At 42.2% G+C, this 21,726-nt stretch overlaps 1 protein-coding gene across 1 annotated transcript in view; it reads left to right on the top strand.

Moving 5' to 3' along the window:
• The window catches only part of CAMKMT (calmodulin-lysine N-methyltransferase), a 469,006-nt gene extending 447,673 nt beyond the window's left edge, over positions 1-21,333 (top strand). The window contains exon 13 of the mRNA XM_086927794.1: positions 20,049-21,333. Coding sequence (XP_086783920.1) covers positions 20,049-20,126 — 78 coding nt within the window. The 3' untranslated portion in view covers positions 20,127-21,333. The remainder of the gene's footprint in view (positions 1-20,048) is intronic.
• The last annotated feature ends 393 nt before the right edge of the window (positions 21,334-21,726 follow it).

The following is a 21,726-nucleotide window of genomic DNA, read 5'->3' as shown; positions in this document are numbered from 1 at the left end:
ATATGGCTAAAACTAATTACGATAGGGTGAGGAAAGAGGTTGGCGAGACGTTAAAAGGTTGGATGAATTTACCCCTGTCAATATATGGAAGATCTAATCTTGTTAAGATGGTCATTGTACCTAAGATTACCTTTTTATTTGAGACTATTCCACTGAGCTTTAAAAAGGAATGGCTGGCGAAGTTACAAAGTATGATAACATCATTTATATGGGCATCAAAATCCTCTCGAATTTCGTGGAGGAAAATCAGGAGGAAAGTTGAAAAAGGAGGACTGGCGGCTTCAGACATACGAATGTATGCATGGGCTTTCTGTTTAAAAAACTGCAGGATGTTGTTGGGTACCCCTGTTAATTCTCAGATTGGAGGCCTTTTTGCGATAATGCTGAAGAAATCAGGTTATCATGAGTTTGGTTTTTTGTATAAGTTTGGAGACCCTAAGTTTTTTAAAAAGGTGAAACTCAAGACACTGAGAGACCTTGCGGAGACATGGTATAAGATTAGAAAAGTATCTAATCTCTCGTACTTTAGCCATAATGCTCCGATATGGGATTCTCCTGGAGCCCCCTCTTGGACAAGAGATCTGCTTGCTTCAAGTTTGAAAATGGAACCTGATCTGCAAAGGTGGAAGGACTTGTTTCAAGATGGCAATTTAATTCCTTGGGATAGCTGCCGACAAAAGTGGGGCTCAGTTTTCTCTAAATACAAGTATCTACAGATTCAAAGTTGGGCGAGCCACCTGGAAGTAGAGATTGGAGTGGAAAATGAGTTTGAGTCAAAGCTGGAGACGGGGGCATTTGAGAAGGAAGTAGCCTTCTGGTATTGGCGAATACTAGATTTGGAGGACGGATCATTTGATTTGCCAGAGACCCTGTGGAAGGAAAGCTTGCCAAGGATCGCCACAGAAGACCAATGGCAAGTAACTATGTGCATGCTATATAAAATTGTTAAACCGGCAAATCTGAGGCGAAATCTTTTGTTTACCATTCACAGGGCATACTGGTCTCCATACAGGCTTTCTAAATTTAAGGATGGAGGGATTGTTGGATGTCCAAAATGTAAAGCTCCAAATGTTGATGACCTACACATGTTCGTATCTTGCCCAATTATCAAGAATTTCTGGTTAGACGTGAGTAATTCCCTCTCCAAAACTTTGAATCAACCCATTGAGGTAAGCCCTGAATTAATTATTACCGGGAGAATGGATTTACAAAATAATTTTCTGAATATTAATGTCAGACTTATTTTTTACGCTATGTTGTTGGCACGTCGAGAGTTATGTAAATTGTGGGTCTCACCACTTAGTCCCACTTTATTAGACTGGGTTTTAGCCATGAGGTACACGGCAAAGCTTGATATGCTAGAGCCCTCTAAAAGAAACAGAGGATTCTGGTTACCCTTCCTGCAAAAGTTTGGTTAAAATTAATTTTATGTTAAAGTCCAATGATTAAGCCCGTGCCTGTCTCGCTGGAACTTGTAACTACCCCAGTACGATAAAGAGAGATGGTGGAGGACACACATCTTGGGTCAGGCTGGGAAGAAGGTTAGCTTAGAGGAATGCCAGGCCCAGAATATGTGGTGTTTATGCCCCATTACTCTGAATCCAGCACAAGAGATAATAACAGCCCAGAGGTGGATTAGAGAGAAGAAGGGGCGGCAAGACGGCAAATGAGGATAAAAAAAAAAAAGTAAAAAAAAAATAAAAAAAAAATAAAAAAAATAAAAAAATCTTGGACTTTCATTATCTATTTTATGTTACTGGCAAGAGACTTTGTATCAGGTGAAAGTAACCACTGTTCCACTGGACGATTGTCTGTCCTGGGAGGTCAGTCATCCTTATCTAGATGGACCCAGGGGGTTGTGCCCCCCAGCTCATTGTTAATGAGCAACAGATAGGAGCGACAGCAACAGATGGGAGACTAAGATTGAAGCGGATCAAGACTGGGAAAACCTCACACCCTTCGCCATACAGAATGTCTCTTTAGGTTGAAGGCAGCGTCCAGGATACAACATCCGTGGACCCCTGGTCCCCTGCCTAAAGTATTTCAGGTGCCCTGTTGTAGGGGAAGCTTGAATGTCCACAACCAGTAAGTATATCAAATAAAGAATATTTATTTAGTATTACAGAGATAAGCTGGTGTCCCTTTCCAAGCTAGCAGGCAACTGCCCCTACAAGCTAGGATGTAGAACACCCCTACAATAAAGTTCTAAAAAGAATGATAGTCTTAAAGGGAGAGCACCAACTCAGAATACAACATATCCTCTTCCCTTCATTCCATCAAAGTAAAGTATACATAACATCTGAAATAATAATAACAACTGAAACATCAAAAACAAGCAATTAAGCATCATCACAATAATAATCTTGAAGATAAGAAGGTGGTCTTCTGCTCCTTCTGCTTGAGGAAACGAACTAATTTCCTTTACTTGTGTTTCACTGTCAATTTCAACTACATCCATTCCACTCACACTGGAACCCTGACTTTTTCCAACCTCATGCTTCTTGTACAATGCTACCCTCCTGAGATTCCAATGTTCACCATTGTCCAATGTTACAAATCTATTGTGAACTGACTTTACTCTAAAAGGTCCCCTAAATTTTGACAAGCCACCAGTAATTCTTCCAGGTTTCACTTTTACTAAATTATTCACTTTTATATTGTTCTTTCTCTCCTGTGCTACATCTTCGCCAGACTTTGTAATCCCCTTCATACTTGCCAAGCCAATGCACTCCTTCATCCAGGCTGGTATTAGCTTGGTACCTGCCGAACGCCCTCTCATTACATTAAATGGAATTTTCCCAGTTACATGACTTTCAGTGGTGCGATACACCCACACTAAACATCCACCATATTCCTAACCACACCACGACTGCTAATAGCCATCTGAATTGCCCCCTTCACCATCCTGTTCGCTCTCTCAACCATTCCGTTCCCCTGTGGGTTGTACAAAGATGTCCTGATATGTACAATCCCACAATCACTCAAAAACCTCACCATCTCATCCGAGGTTAATTGAGTCCCATTATCGGTTATCAATTTAATCGGATAACCCTCCTCTCTGAATATCTCTTTTAGCAAAGTGGTGGTATGGTAGACCTTGTTGTTATCCCTCTGCTAAACTTCACAATCAGCCATTTTGAAGTTACATCTACTAACACCAATGCAAACTTCAACAAACTACTCAGACCACTAAACGGCCCAATAAAATCCATGCACACGGAGTGCCATGGAGATGTTTGATCAACAATAGACCCATGAGAAGCCTGGCTGCCTACCTTCAATCTTTTTTCACATCCTAAACAATCCACACATCTCTCGACCCTATCAGAAACATTTGTGTCCATAGCTGGCCACCAAAAATGTTCTCTCAACCTTAGGTGGAATGAATTTTTTCTCCTTTCATCACAATATTCCCATCTTTATCCAAAACCGATAATTCATCCAAAACCTTACCAAACGATCTAACTGCGACCTCCAGGGTGCTTTCACGCCTTGCACCCTTAATTATCAAATCTTTAACTTTACGTAATACATCATCTTTTGACATACCCTCATTCCACTGTTTTCTACTAATTGCTCCTGAGCAAAATTCCACTACATCTCCAATGGTGACAACCGAGCCCTCATACAAAAATTACTCTACTCCAGATCGGTCCACCTCCTGCCAAGGCAACAGAAGTCTAGACAGGTCATCTGCCTGATTATTCTTCCAGCCCGGGATGTAATCAACTCTATAAAGGAATTCTTGTAGCCTCGCTGCCAATCTTGCCAGTCTCGCCGATCCTTTCCCGGCACCACCCGGTGACAATATCTTTACCAGGGGCTTGTGCTCTGTCTCCAACCTGAAATGGAACCCCCACAGATACATTCTAAAGTACTCGCAACCCCATGCTGCTGCGAGCGCCTCCCTCTCAATAATGGAATAATTCCTCTCTGAACTAGTAAGGCATCTTGATGCAAAAGCCACCGTCTTGGTACCAGTGGAGTGTACCTGTGCAAGTACTGCACCCAAACCAACTGCACTCGCATCTACGGTCAAAACAGATTCTAAACCTGTAACAAAAGGCGTTAAAATCCCTGCTCCACAAATCTCCTTCTTTATTCCTAAAAACACACTCTCTTCCTCTTCACCCCACCTAAACCTGTATCCTTTCCTGAGTAACACTCTTATCTTTTCCGTCTTGTCTGCAAAATTTCGCACAAATTTTGCGTAATATTCTATAAGACCAAGGAAAGATCTCAACTGGTCTCTGTCAACTGACGAGGATGCTTTTCGTATTGACTCCAACAAATCACGCTTAGGCTTGACTCCCTCAGCCGACAAGGTGTAACCCAAATACTCTACTTCTTCCACCGCAAACTTACGCTTGAGCATAATCTTATGCACATACCCCTTCAACTCCCCAATCTCCTCCTTGAACAATTCAGCCATTCCATCTACTATGGATTCAGTTGTCACTTCCTCTACAACCATGACCTGATCTTTGGCTCTTGGGTTAATTATGATGTGTAAGTCGTACTGATGTCCCCAACCTAAAATTTGCGGTCCCGATTGTGCCACATACACTTTCCCTTTAATTGATCTGCTCTTAAATATTATATCCAAAACCATATATCCAATCATGTCAATCTTCTCCCCTTGGTACCCACTTGGATTAATATCCTTAGGTTCCAATACAACATTCGGCCACTTCTCTTTAAACAAACACTCAGGTATGATTGTCCAGAATGACCCTGAGTCTACCATCAACTCAGTCTCTACCCCATCAATAACAAAAATTGCTTTTGGTCTAACCCTTCTACCCGACTCCTTTTCAGATTCTTCATCGCACACACACAAGATTTTCCTTGCACCTTCCACTCCAGTACCCACACTAGCACACACCCTTTCCTTTTGAATCACAGCTACTTTTCCTTTATTACTAAACCTGCACATCTTACTGAAATGGTCTCTCTTCCTGCACTTCCTACATTCTTTATCTAAAGCAAAACACTTCCTGTAATCTGCAGTATGGTATGTACTTCCGCATCTTGTGCACATTTTGTCCCTGTTTCTATACTGATCTGTTCCATTTGAATTAAAATTGGACGTTCTTCCTACACTTCTCTCGCTCTTCTCATACCCTTTTCTACTACCAACAGCTGCAACCCCCTCAACCTGTTCCACACACGAAACATTCTCCTTCATGTTCTCCTTACGCTCCATTTCCTTCATACACGCACTCAACTCTTCTATAACTTTTGCAATTTCCACTGCATCTTGTAGTGACGGGTTCTTTGCAGCCCACAGTTTCTCCTGCATCTTCTTGTTCCTGCACTGTACTATGAGTTGGTCTCGTATCATCTCGTCTCTGATGTTTCCGAAATTGCACTTTAGGGACAACTCTCTCAGCCGTGTGACAAATTGATCAACTGTCTCTTCCTGCCTCTGCGGTTGGGTGTAAAACTTGTGTCTTGCCATCACAATATTCACCTCCTTCGAACATTGCTTCTTTAGACGTTCCTTTGCTTCCGAATAAACATTAGAAATAACCCTTCCATCTGCATTAGTACCTTGTGGTAAAAATTTAAATGTGTGCTGTCCTTCTTTCCCCGATGTGCTCAATAATAAAGCTCTTTTCCTTGTGGCACTGAAGTCCTTCCCGGCTAATGCTTCTATGTAATTCTCAAAAATCTCAATCCACTCCTCCCATTCGATTGCAGGATCACCACTTTCTTGTAAAAATGGTGGTGGCATCACCACATTATGACTTTCCATATTTACTCTTTTTATCTGTCAAATCTTTCTTTTTTTTATAAATTCACCCTTTCCTTTTTCTTTTCTATACTTCCTTTAGTTAATATTTGTCTCAGGACAAACTCTATTCACAAGAACTGCTTCCCCAGGTTATTGCTTTCGATATTTCCTTTTAATAACTCTTGTTTCTTTCCTTAAATTGACTCTTCCACTTTTCTTTTCTGTACCTCCTTTTGTCTATATGCCAGACCCTTTTCTCAGCATCTTCTTATAAACCCTTTTCCGTTTTTTTTCAATAAATAATGTTTAGAAATAAAATTGCAACACTTTACCATTAATTTACTGTTCCTTGTTGTTCCGACGCATTCGTTTTCCTTTGCTTCCTAAACTAAATGCTTCTAATCTTCCTTCGTCTCAGTCACGAAGAAATTCGTTGCTAGGTAACGCCATGGTAGCATTCAAAATGGCCGCTACACGCTGATACGTCTCTACTTACACGGCGTTTCCTTCCCTTATTTTTTTTTTACATTTGACTTTGTTGCCACGAGTCACCTCACAAGCGATCACCAGCGTTAGCACTCGTTCTTCTCCTCGCGCATCAACGTTACCTGGTATGTTTACTTCTTAAATTTTAAATGTCGCATTCAGTCTTTACGGCTCCTCTGATACATCAAATGTCTTTTTTTATAGCAAAAAGGTTAAAACTCATATAAGTCTTGATCAATGCCTCCTTTCTATGTACTGACTGCAGTGCGACTTTCTTATACATTACTTCTCGTTTTTTACTTCTTCTTTTTGTCGACCTTTCCATCAATATCAAACTGACGTTTCTTCTTCACAGGTTTTTGCTCACTAAAATTTCTTCTTCTTTTGATAAAGAGTATACTTGCTTTGCACTCGATTTCACTCTTTATTCTTCAATTTCCACGTGTGGTTCTCCACACCAGCTAAATTCCTTTTCAATCTCTGTACTTCTTCTAATCCTGCTAGAGGTTCATCGCCATCTGTTGTAGGGGAAGCTTGAATGTCCACAGCCAGTAAGTATATCAAATAAATAATATTTATTTAGTATTACAGAGATAAGCTGGTGTCCCTTTCCAAGCTAGCAGGCAACTGCCCTTGCAAGCTAGGATGTAGAACATAGAATAAAGTTCTAAAAAGAATGATAGTCTTAAAGGGAGAGCACCAACTCAGAATACAACATGCCCTCTATTGCTTTTCTGATTAAGAGTATTCTGCTGATTGGTCATCCTTAGCCAGGCTGCTTTGATTAGGTGATAAGTGGCCTGGCCGAAGCAGAGGTTATCTGATGGTGGGAGTTCGGCACATGCAAAGACCAGGCCAGGCAGGGGGATGGGTGATAAAACATACGCTTCAAAGAGAGCAGAACACTAAGGAATGTCAGGCAGGCCCACCCCTTCTTCCTGCCAGATGGCAGGGCCATGAATGGAATTTGCAGGGGTCTGGGGGAGGTGGGCTCAGGTAAATGAGCCATATCAGAGGGTTGGTTTAGCCAGTTCAACTCCTCTGAAGAGAATTCATCCGTGTTGGATTTTGGAAGCGCATTGCTTTGTGGGACAAGAAGATGCCACCGTTTGGAGTAAGTTTTCATGCTTTTGGGTGGCACCCAGCATCTCATTGAACAGAAGTGGTCCTCTGCTTTTCGCCCCAGACCACTGAATAAGTAGGTGAGAGCTGCATAGCCTCTCAGATCTGCTGCCTGCAACTACAAGGAGAAGAAGGACTGCCTTGCTGGAATCTGGATCTGCACCCAAAGCCTGCACTCTAAATGACTGCACCTGCTGCACAATCTGGTACTACAGCCCTGGACACTCTGTTCCAGGAATGATTAAGGAGTGGACTTTCTACAAGCTACAGGTCAACAGAGCCAAGCTGTATCTTCTTCACCAAGAGTCTCCATCCTGGAGAACGTCCAGTGGACTTTAATGAATTAGCCAGGTGCATTGTGGGATTTGTAGTCCGGACATCCCAGAGACCATCTAGGCAATTGCAGACCTTTGGATTGGTGTTTTGGACACTTGTGACCTACAAGGATACCTTCAGAATGCACCTCCTGAAGTTTGGAGAACTTTTGGGAAAAAGCTCCATGCGGTGACCGACCTGACATCGAGAGTCAAGCCGACTATCTTCAGCCACGACCCAGCCTGGATTTCAGGTTCGTGTCACTGAAAGCTCTGGAGCTCCAGACTTCCAGGATTTGACTGGGGCCTCACAGAAAGTCAAGCCGGTGAACCCTCACTGAATCCGGCCTGCTGTGAAAGGTCGATCGACATCGGAAGAAAAAGCTCCTGAAAGAAAAGTTTCTAAGTGTGAAGGTAACATTTTGACCGGGGGCTCCAGCTTAGTGTATCTGGCCAGGGCTCCCTCGCGGTCAGCCTCAAACTTTGACTTTGTCTCGGTAAGCACGACCAGATGTCCCAGAGCGGCGCTTTATATTTTTAAGCACTAGAAAGTGGTTAATCTTTCAAAATTAATATCTCCGGCTCCCTACATTGGATTTTTGTCATGTTGGTGCCATTTTAAAGATAAAAATATTTCCTCTTTAATAAATTCGTGTTGGATTTTTATTGGCTGTTTTCTTACCTATTTGATGCATTGGAGTTTTTAATGCTGTACATCCATGTCTCCTAAGTTAAGCCTGACTGCTCGTTGTTCGCTACCAACGGTTGAGTAAGGAACTAATTTACTGAGACCTTTACTGGAGCTAATACTGGTTTGGTGGCCTTATTGCCATTGGAGCCAACGACAGGAAGAGGTTTTCACTCTTCTCAAAAAGCTTTTCACTTTATGCTCCATTTGTACATCACCCAATTATGAACTTCCTTTTTTAATGGCGACAGATGTTTTACCATTCGCACAGGTCAGTTTTATCTTAACAACATATCGTAACAGATGAATTACTTCTAGTAGCCTTCTTTTCTCACCTCTTCTCTTATACAGAAACCTTTCATGACAGAGAATTATGAAATATGAAAGGACAGTATGGACTGCTTGCCACCACCTAAGATTCTGGCCACTCATCTTAAGTAACATAGCGCAGAAGACTTTGTAAATCTGGTACAGTAGACACACAAAATGATCAACAATGGATTCAAGAACAGCAAGATCAAATAAATATTAGACAAGGATTCATTTTTTTAACAGAATAGTTTTTATATTCCAGACACAAGATTACAAATATTCATTTTTTCAAGGTGCCATGAATCCCTGGCTGTAGTTTATTGGAAAATACACAAGACTATGGAACTCATGTTTTACATTTTTGGCGGTCTGCTGTTAAGACAGGATGTTACTAATTATATCAAAGACTGCATTACATTAATTCAAGACAAAAGTGATCATCAAAAACAAGGAGGGGTTGCACACTTCCTCCCACTATTGGGCTAACGTTTACATGGATTTTATTGTGGATCTTCCGCTTTTCCAAAGATATACAACTCTTTTAATTGTAATTGATTACTTTACTACATTGGCACATGTTGTACCATCATACGATTGATGGAATTGCCCACAAGCCCTTAGTCAAGTAAGCACAATATTTTTTTAACAATGTAGTAAGATTGCATGAGAGTATTATTACTGTCAGGGGCTCAGTAAATTGCAAAATGTTGGAATGTCTTGTAGCTTTGGGGACTGTTACGTGTAAGCCCACTAGTCATCAGCCACAGAAGGTTGAGCAGACTGAAAGGTTGAATCAGTTATTGGAACTGTATCTGAGATGCGTTAGTATGGAACATCTGGAGGACTGGGCATCATGGGTTTCATTTGCTGTGCTGCCATATAACAACTCACTTCATAGTGCATTAGGTTTTTCCCCTTCTATTGCACTTATGGTTTCCTTCCAGATTCATGGTCCTCTCCCTTGCTATGATTACAGTTCCTTCAGGGGGCAGCTCTAGTGTAAAAATTGCATTCCATTAAGAAGTCTTCCATTTCTCATGTAACCAAAGCTGAAGCAGACTGTAAAAGGTTCTTTGACAATCACAGAAGATAAGCTTTAGTCATCAGGTGGGAGAAAGGATTTGACTATCAACTTCTCGTCTGCACACTTCTGGTTCACAGCCCAAATGTATACCTCGATTTGAGGGTCCCTTTAAAATCACTCAGCTAGTAAGTTCTTCTGCATATGCTTGATCCTAACTTGTCCATGAAAAATACATTTGTTTATACATGTATCCAGAGTGAAGCCAGTTGGCTCGATATCTACAAATCCCCCTCATTCATTATTAGTTGATGGATATGAGATTGAGATTATTGTAGTTCCCTAAATGCACACAAGTACTTTGCAGAATTCCAAAGCCTGGAAGTGGTATGACAATTGAGAGACCCCTGTACTCTTTTTTCACCACAAAAGACTCTGGTGCTTAGAGTTCTACCCTATAGTCAGGGCTACTGGAACTATATGGCAGCCGACAACCATATTTTGCAGCAGGGTTGACTAAATAATGTGTCAAGAAAAGGCAAATTATGCAGCATTATGAAACACCTTTTTGTGATAGTATTATTTCATTATTTACACATGGTAACACGGTCTAAGCAAAACTTTCTCCTCATTTGTACCAGCTTAACAACCAAACACAGAAATTAAGCCACTGAAAGGTGATAAAGTCCACCTTTGCAAAGTGTCTTCACCTGCACGGGAACACGTCACCACATTTTTAGTAACTTTTGATCTGTTTCAGCTAGAAATAATATTTTTTTGTCACATTCTCTTGAATATGCAACAGATGATGGATTATGTGGCAACTGCGGCAAATCCATAATTATGCAAAAGATGTTGTGGCCTCTGAATCACATAATTCCTGAGGTCCTGTGTATAGTTCAAATGTCTGTGAAACTCCATTGAGGGAGATTGTGAGATAAACTTCTGAAATCATTCCACCTCGCCTCCTTGTCAGATTGGGGTGGTGTCCTGATACTCCATTACTTATATTTAAAGACAACACAGTGAACTCCAGCAAAATTCAGTAAGTTAAGTTCCAGTGAACCCAATGCCTTGTCTTTCCTGGCAAGGCAGTCTTCTCTTCTATCTAAATGGGATCTCAGAAGGCCATTATGTCTGGGTCTGCACACATCACAGCTGTCACCGATGCCTAGGCCACACAGGGGCCAGTCCATGCCCCTCTGGCCCCGCTGTGTTCTCCTTGCACCCATACACCACTGTGGAGTCCTAAGAAGACCCCTGCTTCAACCATCCTGTCAATCCCCATCCCAGCACTACCTAGCTGGGCTAAGTTGGTCCTTCTTTGCACTCTTCTGAACCAGCTACTCACAGGACTCCTGTCATCAGTTGCCCCCTTGTTGGCATAGCCCACTGGAGGCTCTCACAAATACAGGATGCCCTCCCTCACCCCAGCACCTTGATGCCACCCACTTACACAGGTAAGCTACGAAGGACCTCTGGGCTACCAAGCCCTCATCCCAGCACCATGCTGCTGATCGTTCTCCTGTTGGTCATAGGGTAGGTTATAGTAACTAATCCTAAATTTTAGAAACACGCTAAGGCAAATACATTTGGGATTTTCACTTGTTCCAAACATCCAAAGAAGGAATTATTGAAACAATCAATTTGTTCGTTCGTGATAACTTTATTTCGGTCAATGACCATAAAAGCACAAGCAAAGTATGTACATACAATAAAATACATAAATAGTTAAGAACCAGCAGTTAAAACATTATTAAACAATCAGTTATCCACGAAAAATGGCCATCATTAAAAATTAGTCACAATTAATCAAAGTGGACCTTCTGCGCCACATACCGTACAAAAAGCGGGAGACCGAGAACACAATAAGGGGGGATGTATCATATTTTAAAATTCTAACGGCTTGAGCACAAAGTTTTAGTCCCAGATTTCTACATAGTGGTACCAGCCAGGCTCTCCGGATTACGCTATAAGCAGGGCAAAAAAGCAAAACATGGGCAATGTCTTCTTTGCCATTGTTGCAGACAGGGCAGATTCCCTCCTCTTGACCTGCCCATTTGCAATCAATTCAGATGTATTACTCTAGCTGAAATTATTATTATGTCTTAACTCATGCTCAGAAGATGTTATGTATAGCACTTGAGCATGGGGCAGTAGTGTTAACTTGATTGGCTCTGGGAAAGATACATTCTTAAATTCACTGAGGAGCTTTAGTGTACAGTTATTTTTTTTTATTTTCGATTCTAACATAGCTGGCTTAAAAATAATGTTGATCGATCATTTAACCCCTTGCGTGCTCGTGACGGAACCGCTCCGTCACGAGCCTCGGGTAGGCTGTGCTGGTGACGGAACGGTTCGTCACGGCCCGCTCGCCGCACCTGCGCGGCGCGTTCAATTAAGCGGGCGGGGCCGTGACAGAACCGTTCCGTCACAAGCACAGCCCACTCGAGGCTCGTGACGGAGCAGTTCCGTCACGAGTACGGGAGCGCCGCGCGGCCCCCTCCCCCTTAGCACTGCGGCGGAATAGCTACCGCAGCTAAGGGGTTAAGAAGACGCTATAGTCTTATTTGGTCACTACTATTTCAAGAAAAATAGTTATTAATTTATGAAAACATTTCAGGTCATTTCTGTTTTCATCTAAAAGCATTAAATGGTGCAGGGATAGACCCTCTGGTGGGCTAAATACTACCCTAATTAGCAATGTCCTTGGCGATCCAACAGTTGACTATCCCACACCAGAAATTATAACCATGCTATGCTTTAGACCTCATAAGGGAATATGGAAAGCCTTATAAAAATTGCCAATAAACACACTACAGCAAGCAATATCACACAACAAAGAGTGCCACATAATAATTCCCAATGCCTCATGACAACAGACCTCACATCTTGAGATTTCAGAGTGAACTACAGATGTCCTTTCAATGCCATACAAACCTTGATATACTAAGCAATGTCTCACCACACCACATCTTTTGAAAAAGACACTTTATCACATCACAAAGCAACAATAGATCATCTCTTCACACAATACAACAATACAACACCAAAACGTGTAGCAAGGATGAAAGGAATAGATTAGAACCAGATGTCATGCCAAAGTACAGAACCTCACCTGACCAGCTAGGCAGCATCACTGGCCTAGCCTCTGCCAGACATTAGATTCTGAACTGACCAGAAAGACTTGGACACATAGGACCCGATTCACAGAACTAACTTAAGACAAAATCCTAAACTAACTACCATTTTGGTATTCACAGAAGGCACTTACTCATTTCGGTATTCACAGAAGCCATTTAGGAGTCCTAAAGTTAGGATTCCTAACTATACTACTCCTAAACTGAGAAAAATCTTAACTTTAAAACTTTCGATATTCACAGAAGGCATTTAGGAGTCCAAAAGTTAGGAGTCCTAACTTTAGGACTCCCAAATGCCTTCTGTGAATACCGAAAGTCTTAAAGTTAGCATTTTTCTCAGTTTAGGAGTAGTAAAGTTAGGAGTCCTAACTTTAGGACTCCTAAATGCCTTCTGTGAATACTGAAAGTCTTAACGTTAGGATTTTTCTCAGTTTAGGAGTAGTAAAGTTGGGACTCCTAAATGACTTCTGTGAATACCAAAATGAGTAAGTGCCTTCTGTGAATACCAATATGGTAGTAAGTTTAGGATTTTGTCTTCAGTTAGTTCTGTGAATCGGGCCCTAAGTAATATTCAGTCATAGGCAGCGAGTGTTCTGAGTAACTCGAAGACAGTGACAAGCTCATAGCACACTCATTAATGAATACCAATGGAACACCACAAATCCCATCTCAGCAGAAAAGCATGGGCTGTTGACTGACTATAAGGCTGCCTCCGATAGAAGTCCCTATAGCGATAACCTGTAACCAAGCATTGGAAGTTAGGGGAGCTTGGAGCTCATGGAGAAAAGGAATGGAAGAACACAGAAAGCTTGGTACTCTTGGGGAGAGGATGTAGCCTTACGGCTAGAGTGGTCAACCTTTAAGCTGCGGAATCGGGTTCGAGTCTCGGCAACGATGCTCAACATCCTGTGATTCTGGGCAAATCACGTAATCTCCCCATCCCTAACAAAGGTGAATGTGTCCATCTGTAAGGAAACTGGTGCTCGTGTAAAGCTATCTGAAATCTTCGGGTCAAGTTTGCGCTATATAAAACAAAAAACAAAAAATGTTTTTAAAATAGAAACAGCCACTAGACCTATAAGGGCAACATAATTTAAAATATACGTGTGAGCACACATGCGTTGATGCTGAAGTTTCAGGAGACCTAGCCCCTTCAATGGAGCACATGCGATTAAGGACCAAACCACTACTAGCTCATTTAAAAAACACAAATGATATGAAGAGGGCATTGAAAATTACATTGTCCTTTCAATTAATTAATCCATGCCCCAAAAAATTTGTTAAAACGTAATTACTAAAAAAAATATTTTACTCAGATACAAAAAGAAACCACATCAAAAGTGTATCAAAGGACATAAATAAAAATGTTGATAGTGTTCCTGACTTTTAGAAAAATGTATCGGTTTGCTTGATTTTGGCCCAGAATATGCCTTTTAACACTGTTCAGTGGAAGAATACACTCAAAGGTGTGTGTTGTAGTAGTTTGTTGAGCTTCCCTCGTCGTAAATGCCCTCAGCACTTTATCCGTGGGCCGTGGGTTGAACCGTATTAGATTGCGAGTATTTCTTTTTTTAGAAAAAAGAGTATTTCGAGCAATAAGTAGTTCATGAGATTTCTGTTTGCATTTTAAACAGTTACAATAAATCCATGTGAGGTGAGTGTTGAATCTGGTAGGACACAAGGCACAAATGACCCAATATTATGAATAAACTTATCCGGAGACGATGCATAGGTGAGGACATTAGAACTGCTTGTGCTTGTCATGTATTTAAGTGAGACTCTAGGTTGAAGAGGTTGGACTTAAGGGTGGTGTTGAAAGCTGATAATGATGGACTATTCAGGTTATCTACTGGGACCACCTTCCAGTGCAGTGAGTCTAGTAGTTGGATTGGAAAGTTGTACAAAGACGCTTTAATCTCAGATAGGAATTTAAAGTTAGAAACGCCCAATGCTTGAGTAGGGATTATTAAGGGGGTAGCTTCTGACGTAGCTTAGGTGTATGCCATGAATTATCTTGTTTTCAAAAGGGAAGAGCTTCAACGGAGCTCTGTTGCTTGCAGTTATCCAACCCGCTTGACAGAAATGATCAGACGGGGTTTCCAACATGGGAGGTCATGTAGGACATATCTAGTGAATATTAATTTATAAGTGGGGGGATAAGGGATTTTTAGAGACCCTTCAGCAGGCTGGTGCTGTTCAATAGTGTGTTAGTGTAGTGTTAGGAGAAATGGCGGCAGATCTTCTTGATATTTAGAAGTTGGAGCTTTGCAGCTGTAGTTGCAATTTAAGTCTGATAGTACATTTTGTCTTCTGGTGCTGGGACGTAGATGGAGTGTTTTTGGGTGGTAAAGGAAATGTTTGGTTATAAAGGCAGAAGAGGCCAGGAAAAGAGAGTCTCACATTTTAATAAAAATAAGAAATTGTAAGACCATCATGTGGTGGGCTGTGGCGGCTCCACTGCTAAGGCGGAGGAGCGTCGAAACACTGGTTCAGCTGCAAGCTGAATGCAAAAAATAAAATGATAACATTTGTTATTATCATTTTGTTTTCTGTATTCAGCTTGCAGCTCAAGCCAGGCGTATGGGGCTGGGCTCCCCGTGTCACAGGGGGAAGAGTGGTGGCAGCACCAAAAGTGCGCATGACGCTTTGGCTGCCCGTCTCGGGCCGACCAAAGTGCGGCACTCAGACCAATGACAATGCTACTAAGGCCACAGTGTGATTGGTCAGGGGACTCTGGAAGGCTGTGTGCTTCCTGCTGAGACTCGAGGAGGATGGAGAAAGAAGAGGCGGCGGCTGGCGGAAAAGAGATACGCTGTATTTTTTTTATTAATCCCCGCCTTCCTTGTTCATTCTCTGACCACAACCCCCTAATCCACCACCCCTGGTTGGTAGCAGCCGCTACTGGTGGTGGGTGTCCATCGGGTGAGCAGTGGGTGGGTGGAGAAGATTCATGAATCCTCAGCATATGAGTGGTTTGAGAAACCAATACCAGTGATGATAGAACCTTGGGTGGGGGCAGCAGAGTATGTAAGGATTTTGTTGAGCACCACGATTCTGAGAAGAAGCGTTGTGCAACATACTAAGACCACCATTCATTTACTGTGTAAACAATGTAAAATGATTCAAATGTGTTAACTAGAATTATGACATCAATAAACTGTCTGAAATATCGCTGACAGGTCAGTGCTCGAAAAGTAAAGATTAGGGGGGTTGGTGGTGACAAAATTAATGAAGTGGAGAGCAGTTTAGGTTGATTGAAGGGCGCAAAACCCCATGTAAGAAAGGCAGATTAAGTTGTGAAAAGAGGGGTACTAAGTAATCTGGTTGAAGTCTACCCTTTGTAGAGTTTTGGAGAAAAATGTAAGTTGAGAGACTCAGCTAAAGTTGGATAAAGAAAAGTGAATCCGCATTTTTTTTAAATATAATGATAGAGCTCCAACAGACTTAAAATATTGTGAGTAGACCTCAGTGGAGATGGAAATATTGAACAGTTTACAAAGATAAGTTAGGACGTTACCTGCAAAAGCCAACAATTTTAATGATATAGGATCAAAAGGTCCAGAAGAGGACAAGACAGAGTTAATAGGTTTCTGAACGGGAAGCAAAAGGTTTCGAGACTTGGTATAGATTAGGTAAAGGGAACAGGGTAGGTTGTTAGAGAAGTCAGTGAAAGGTAGGAGGGACGAGGAGCATTCAGGAGGCTGATGGCGGTTGTAATATTAATCATCTTAGTGGGGGGAAATTTGACTATGATCTGTGTCTGCAGAACTAAAGCTACAATGAAGGCCTTCTAGGTAACTGCTCGTTAATATCTATGTCTTGTGGGAGCTGAAATTGAAAGAAAGCACTCATAGACAGCATTTTGTTGGAGCCCCAACTAAATCAATTAAACTATATAAATAAAATGTCCTCTAGTTTGACCTTTTTCTTGCTCAGCACCTCAATAATCAGGCAACCCTTATACATGACTTCATTGGAGTGAGGAAACCATTAGCCCTTGGATTTCCTTTTAAGAGTAGCCATTTGCCTGATTGTAGGTAAACTGGACTTAAACCCTGGATTCATGAACTCCAAAAATACTACTGGGCTGCCTGAGTTCTAGATTGCGTCCTGCGGCACAACAGGGTGCGGTCACAGCGCAGACCTTAGCATGGCTGCCATCTTGAGCAGGGAGTCGCTGGATGCTGTGTTCTGCGCTGCAGAAAATTGGCTGTGGGATTGTACCTCTGGTACCCACTTGTCAACTGGAACCTTTTGTTGCGTTTTACATCCACGCTGATGAGCACGGCTTAGTGTTTCTGCTTGTCTGGCAAGATTGCTTTTTATTCCCGCATGTCTCTCTCCAAGCCCCATCTCCCATGCCCCCCACTCCCGGTGATTTTGTTCCCAAAAGGAAGAGAGGCATTTTCCTTCAGGCTGCATGTTATCCGCTTATCCCTACTGTTTTGGAATAGAGCGTAACCAGCTGGAGAACTGTAGCAAGGCTGATAATGCAGCTATTTTCTGCTGTCCCGTCTTAATCTTGTTACACAAATGGTTGTGAAGAGATTCATGAATTTTAATTTTGCCCTCTGCATTAGCGCCTCATGTCACTCATACACAGCTGCCTTCTGTTGGGAGTTGTTCCCCCGCCTCCTTCAATAGGAGGAAAAATGAGTTACAATCTTGGCAGTGGAGCAAGCAAAAAAACACACACACAAAAAAATCCGCAGATTTAGGCAACCACCCATGAAGCTGATTAGCAGGCAGTGATCAGGAGGGACAGCTTTACCTCTTAAACTTTTCACCTCTCATTGTGAGCTGTGAAATTTTATTTCCGTTAAAAAGCAAGCCTGTAATCAAAACTGTGCCATTCTGCACTGTATGCCAGAGTTTTTTTGTTAACATGTACCCACGCCTGGCAGCCATGCCCAGGAGCCCACCAGCTCCCTATCTGTAGGGCTTGGTTTGTTATTTATTTTCTACTTTTTTTAGTTTTTCATTCCCCCACAATTCTTTTCTCTTTATGTTATCTTTCTTGATTGTGGCAGCAAAATGTGCACCCTGTTCAGCACACAGCCGCAATTACCTCTAATGTCAAATAAAATGCTGTGTTCGAGATATTTTCTTCCAGTTGCGTAAAAAAAAAATTATTTCCTTGTTTTCTGCTGCAAGGACGGAACATAAAGCGTGTTATTTTGCATCCTGCGTAAACACGTCTTTTTTAAACGTAGCATTAAAAAAGCCCAAAGGGGTCTCCGGTAAATTGCATTCCCGCTATTGAATGGAAGTAAACTTTGAAAGGCTATGATATGAAGCGTGGACGTTTATGTCAAAAGAATGACCAGCTCGCGCCTCAGTTTACCCATTCAAGCCGGCGCCTTGCAAGTGCCCGATGTTTATAATCTGTATGGTGTGCTCTTGATAATTGTGGGCACTGGAAAGGGTAAGCGGTGTGAATTCCACTCCCGCGGCTGCTATTCACCCTCCGGGCCTGAGCGTGTTACATCCAATTATGAAGAAAAGCATAATGCCACTAATAGTAGCTATATAATTTCCTTCACACCTCATGAGCCCGATTTTGCTTACAAAATTGGAAAATTGTTTTCTTTGCAACATTTGCTTTCTGCAGATTTTTTTCTTTTCTTTTTAAAGTAAAAGACCTGGGCTTCTTTTTTGTGGAACATGGAGAAGCACAATCATTTTTTTTAATTATCCCGAAAAGGGGCGGGGGGTTGATGAGCAGATCTACTCTCAAACCGCATAACCTTTCCCCAGCCAGCCAGGCTGGTATTTTCATACTGTTTCGCAGGTGTGTGTGCTGCAGCCTGCCTCCCCCGACTCACAGAAGGGCAGTCCTTTGTCGAGGTCTTTTACCCCCTAACTCAGAGATGATTGAGGCTCCGGAGATGGGTTACAATGTGCTCCAGGGGGGCTTGCTTCTGTTTTTTTTGTTACTTATTTTTGCCTGTACGATCATTTTCGGTTGCACTGCGACACAGGGTGGAGAAAAGAAAGTTCTGGCAGGGGTGGTTAAGTGAAGTCGGGGTGCAGTCCTGCAGTGCACCCGGCACTGACTTTCTTATCGCGCAGAATGTTATCATACCAATATTTTTTTTAGTGGTATTTTATATATCGATGTTTATTTTAAGGTTGGTCAATTTTTTCTTTAGGCTGGTAGTGCCCTGGGCAACCTGCCCAGGATTCGCCAAGTTAACTGAGAAAATATCCACTGTAAGTAAATAAAGTGACCTGTCTCTTTAAACGGGGCAGCCACCCGGAAACAGACCCTAGTCGCTTCCCACATTGTGCGACACATACTTGTAGGTAAAGTGGATTAAAATCTCAAGGAGGCACATGCGTCCGGCTCGTTGTGATGCAGGAGGAAGGGGCTGGGGAGTGTAGGACTTGAGCACAATTTTGTAAGTGTTCACTTAACAGTTGTGGTATTTTACCGGCAGGGGGAGTCATCTCACGTCAAAGAGGTCGAATAAGCCCTCAGAGAATGAACCTGACGTCAAGGTTCAAAGGGCAGATTAAACTTTGTGTGGGTACACTCTGAATGTGATTTTTAAACCACAGTCCTTATCCAGGATTTGCCACAGGATCTAAAATTCGTATGATTATGTGCTGACTTTGGGTCTCAAATGTTAAAAATTCTCAAATTATCGATCTATTAATATCTATCGAGCTATCTGTCTGTCTATAAGTACATATTTATCTAGTTCAAATTAGTTGTGTTAAAATTGTGCAGCAAAATAATTAGGAGAGTTGTTTCCTTGTGTAAATTAATTATACACCCACATATCCATTGTTGATGCATGCTGGGACTTGTGCACATGGGCTATGCCACCTGCTGTTGGGTAATTGGTTGGGACACTGAGAGCATCTCGCTGGTCTGCGCCCTGACGTGCCAGGTAGCCTCATCCTCTGAAAGAAGGGCCCCAAGACATCTCACGCACCTCGAGTTTCGGGTGCTCCTGTTAGCATAAACATGTTATCTGTTAATGCTCTTTAACTTCTTAGAATGTTATCTGATCTCTAGAAAATACCTAAAACACAGAACTGGGGCTCTTTCTGACATGAATTGAGCCCCTCTTGAGCCTAGGATGACTGCCATAGTGTGTCAAATTGCCCTCTACGGTCATTTACAACGTGCACTGTATTTAGAGTGGATTAGCTTGATTTTTGCCCAATGTGTCAATGTATTTGTGCTGGGTCATTACATTCGACTTTCATTTACTTGCAGCTGAAGAGTGAAGAGGGCCGTGTTTATGACGAAAACCTCCACTACCCGCTTCTCCTCATCTTGACCAAAGACGGATAGAAGACGGTTACTGACGTGAAGAAATGCGCCTTCATATTTATGCCAATTTTTATGATGTCCACATTTGGAGAAATCCGGACCCTGTGCCTTTTCTTTCACTGTGTTTCGTAAATTAGGTATTCTACGTTTGTCTACGATATTTTATGCATCCAAATCACAGACGCCAGAACGCCGTCCAGGTAGCTCTGCCTTTCATCATTCTGAATTTGAGAAAACAAGGAGCAGTCGTTAATGTTGACTAATGGCGCGCACAAAATTGTGTTTTGTGTATTTGCTTAATGATATCTGTGGAAATTGTGTGCTACACAAGTACAGTGTTCCTGTTAATTTGTCCTTGCCCTGCTTGTGCCAAGAATACACTGGGAATACACTCCTGGTGTACTGTAGAACTGGCTGGTAGCGCCTTATAGACATTTTTTTCGGTTGCCATTTTTTCTCAGCATTAGAATGTTTATTTACTTTGCAGTGCACGCCTCACCTGAGTTATATGTAAAACATTTGGAAAAGCCAAATTAGATTTTCACCAGAGTAATATTTTAACGCTAACTTAAAATGTTTGTTTCTTATATTTTCTAATATTTGCAATGTTCACAAACCAATTTGCAGTGCCTGTGTTTGAAATTTGGCATAACTTATAGTTTTGTCGCATTCAAAATGTAACAGCTGACAACAAAAGGTATTTTGTAATGGACGTGTGAGTTTTGCATTTATGTTAAAAATGTCGCCTTACTCTCTGCTAAGGTACCTCGCTGGAGATTTCTTAAGAAAACAGTTGTTTTTTCCTGTGGTACCTTTTCTCCATCAGGAGCACAGGGAGTGACGCCTCGTGTGCTGACCATTTGCACTTTCGGCACAATAGATGACCCCTCGCCCCTCCCCTTCGCCCCGCCCCCTCAATTATGGGCGATTAGTCTCAGTGTGTTGTGTCAAGAAGGGGGAGGGGGCGGGGGCACATTATCTGTTTCGGTACAGGGAGAGCACGCTTACACCCCGCTTTGTGGCCCAGGCTCCGAGCCCGTCCAGGGGTAGGTAGCCGGGAGTCCAGCTGCAGGCTGCTCGGGTGACACCGGCCGCCCACCTCGCCCTTCTTCCTTCACTTGGCCGCTGAGCTCGGGGGTCGTGGGCTGGGATTTCAGCAATGTATAAAATGGAGCCGTTCAAGTGCAAGTCCTTTATTAAATCATCCCAACGTGATAAAAGTGGGGTCGTCCCCCTAACTGCAAGCAGCTGATAAACTTGTTTTTATTACTGTATGATAGTTAATGTTTGTGGATGTGGGTGAGTATATAGCGAGTGCCATATTGATCAAAAAATAAAAAGTAGTGGTTAGGGCCTAACCACTACTTTTTATTTTTTGATCAATGTGGCGCTCGCCTGTGACAATACACTGTTGCACATCATGGATGCCAGGTGATAGTAAACTCGTTTGAAAGATTAGGCAAGAGGGGGTGGGTACAGAAATTGAAAAAAAAATACACAATAATGTATTGTTGTACAACGAGGTTCGCAAGCACCCGAGCGCACACCCACATCCACAAACATTAACTATCATACAGTAATAAAAACAAGTTTATCAGCGGGTTGCAGTATACTCCTCCCA

Source organism: Lissotriton vulgaris, chromosome 6, assembly GCF_964263255.1.
Source record: "Lissotriton vulgaris chromosome 6, aLisVul1.2, whole genome shotgun sequence".
NCBI classification, from domain to species: domain Eukaryota; kingdom Metazoa; phylum Chordata; class Amphibia; order Caudata; family Salamandridae; genus Lissotriton; species Lissotriton vulgaris.
Note: the sequence above shows the minus strand (reverse complement) of the source record. Positions and strands in the feature narration are given on the sequence as shown.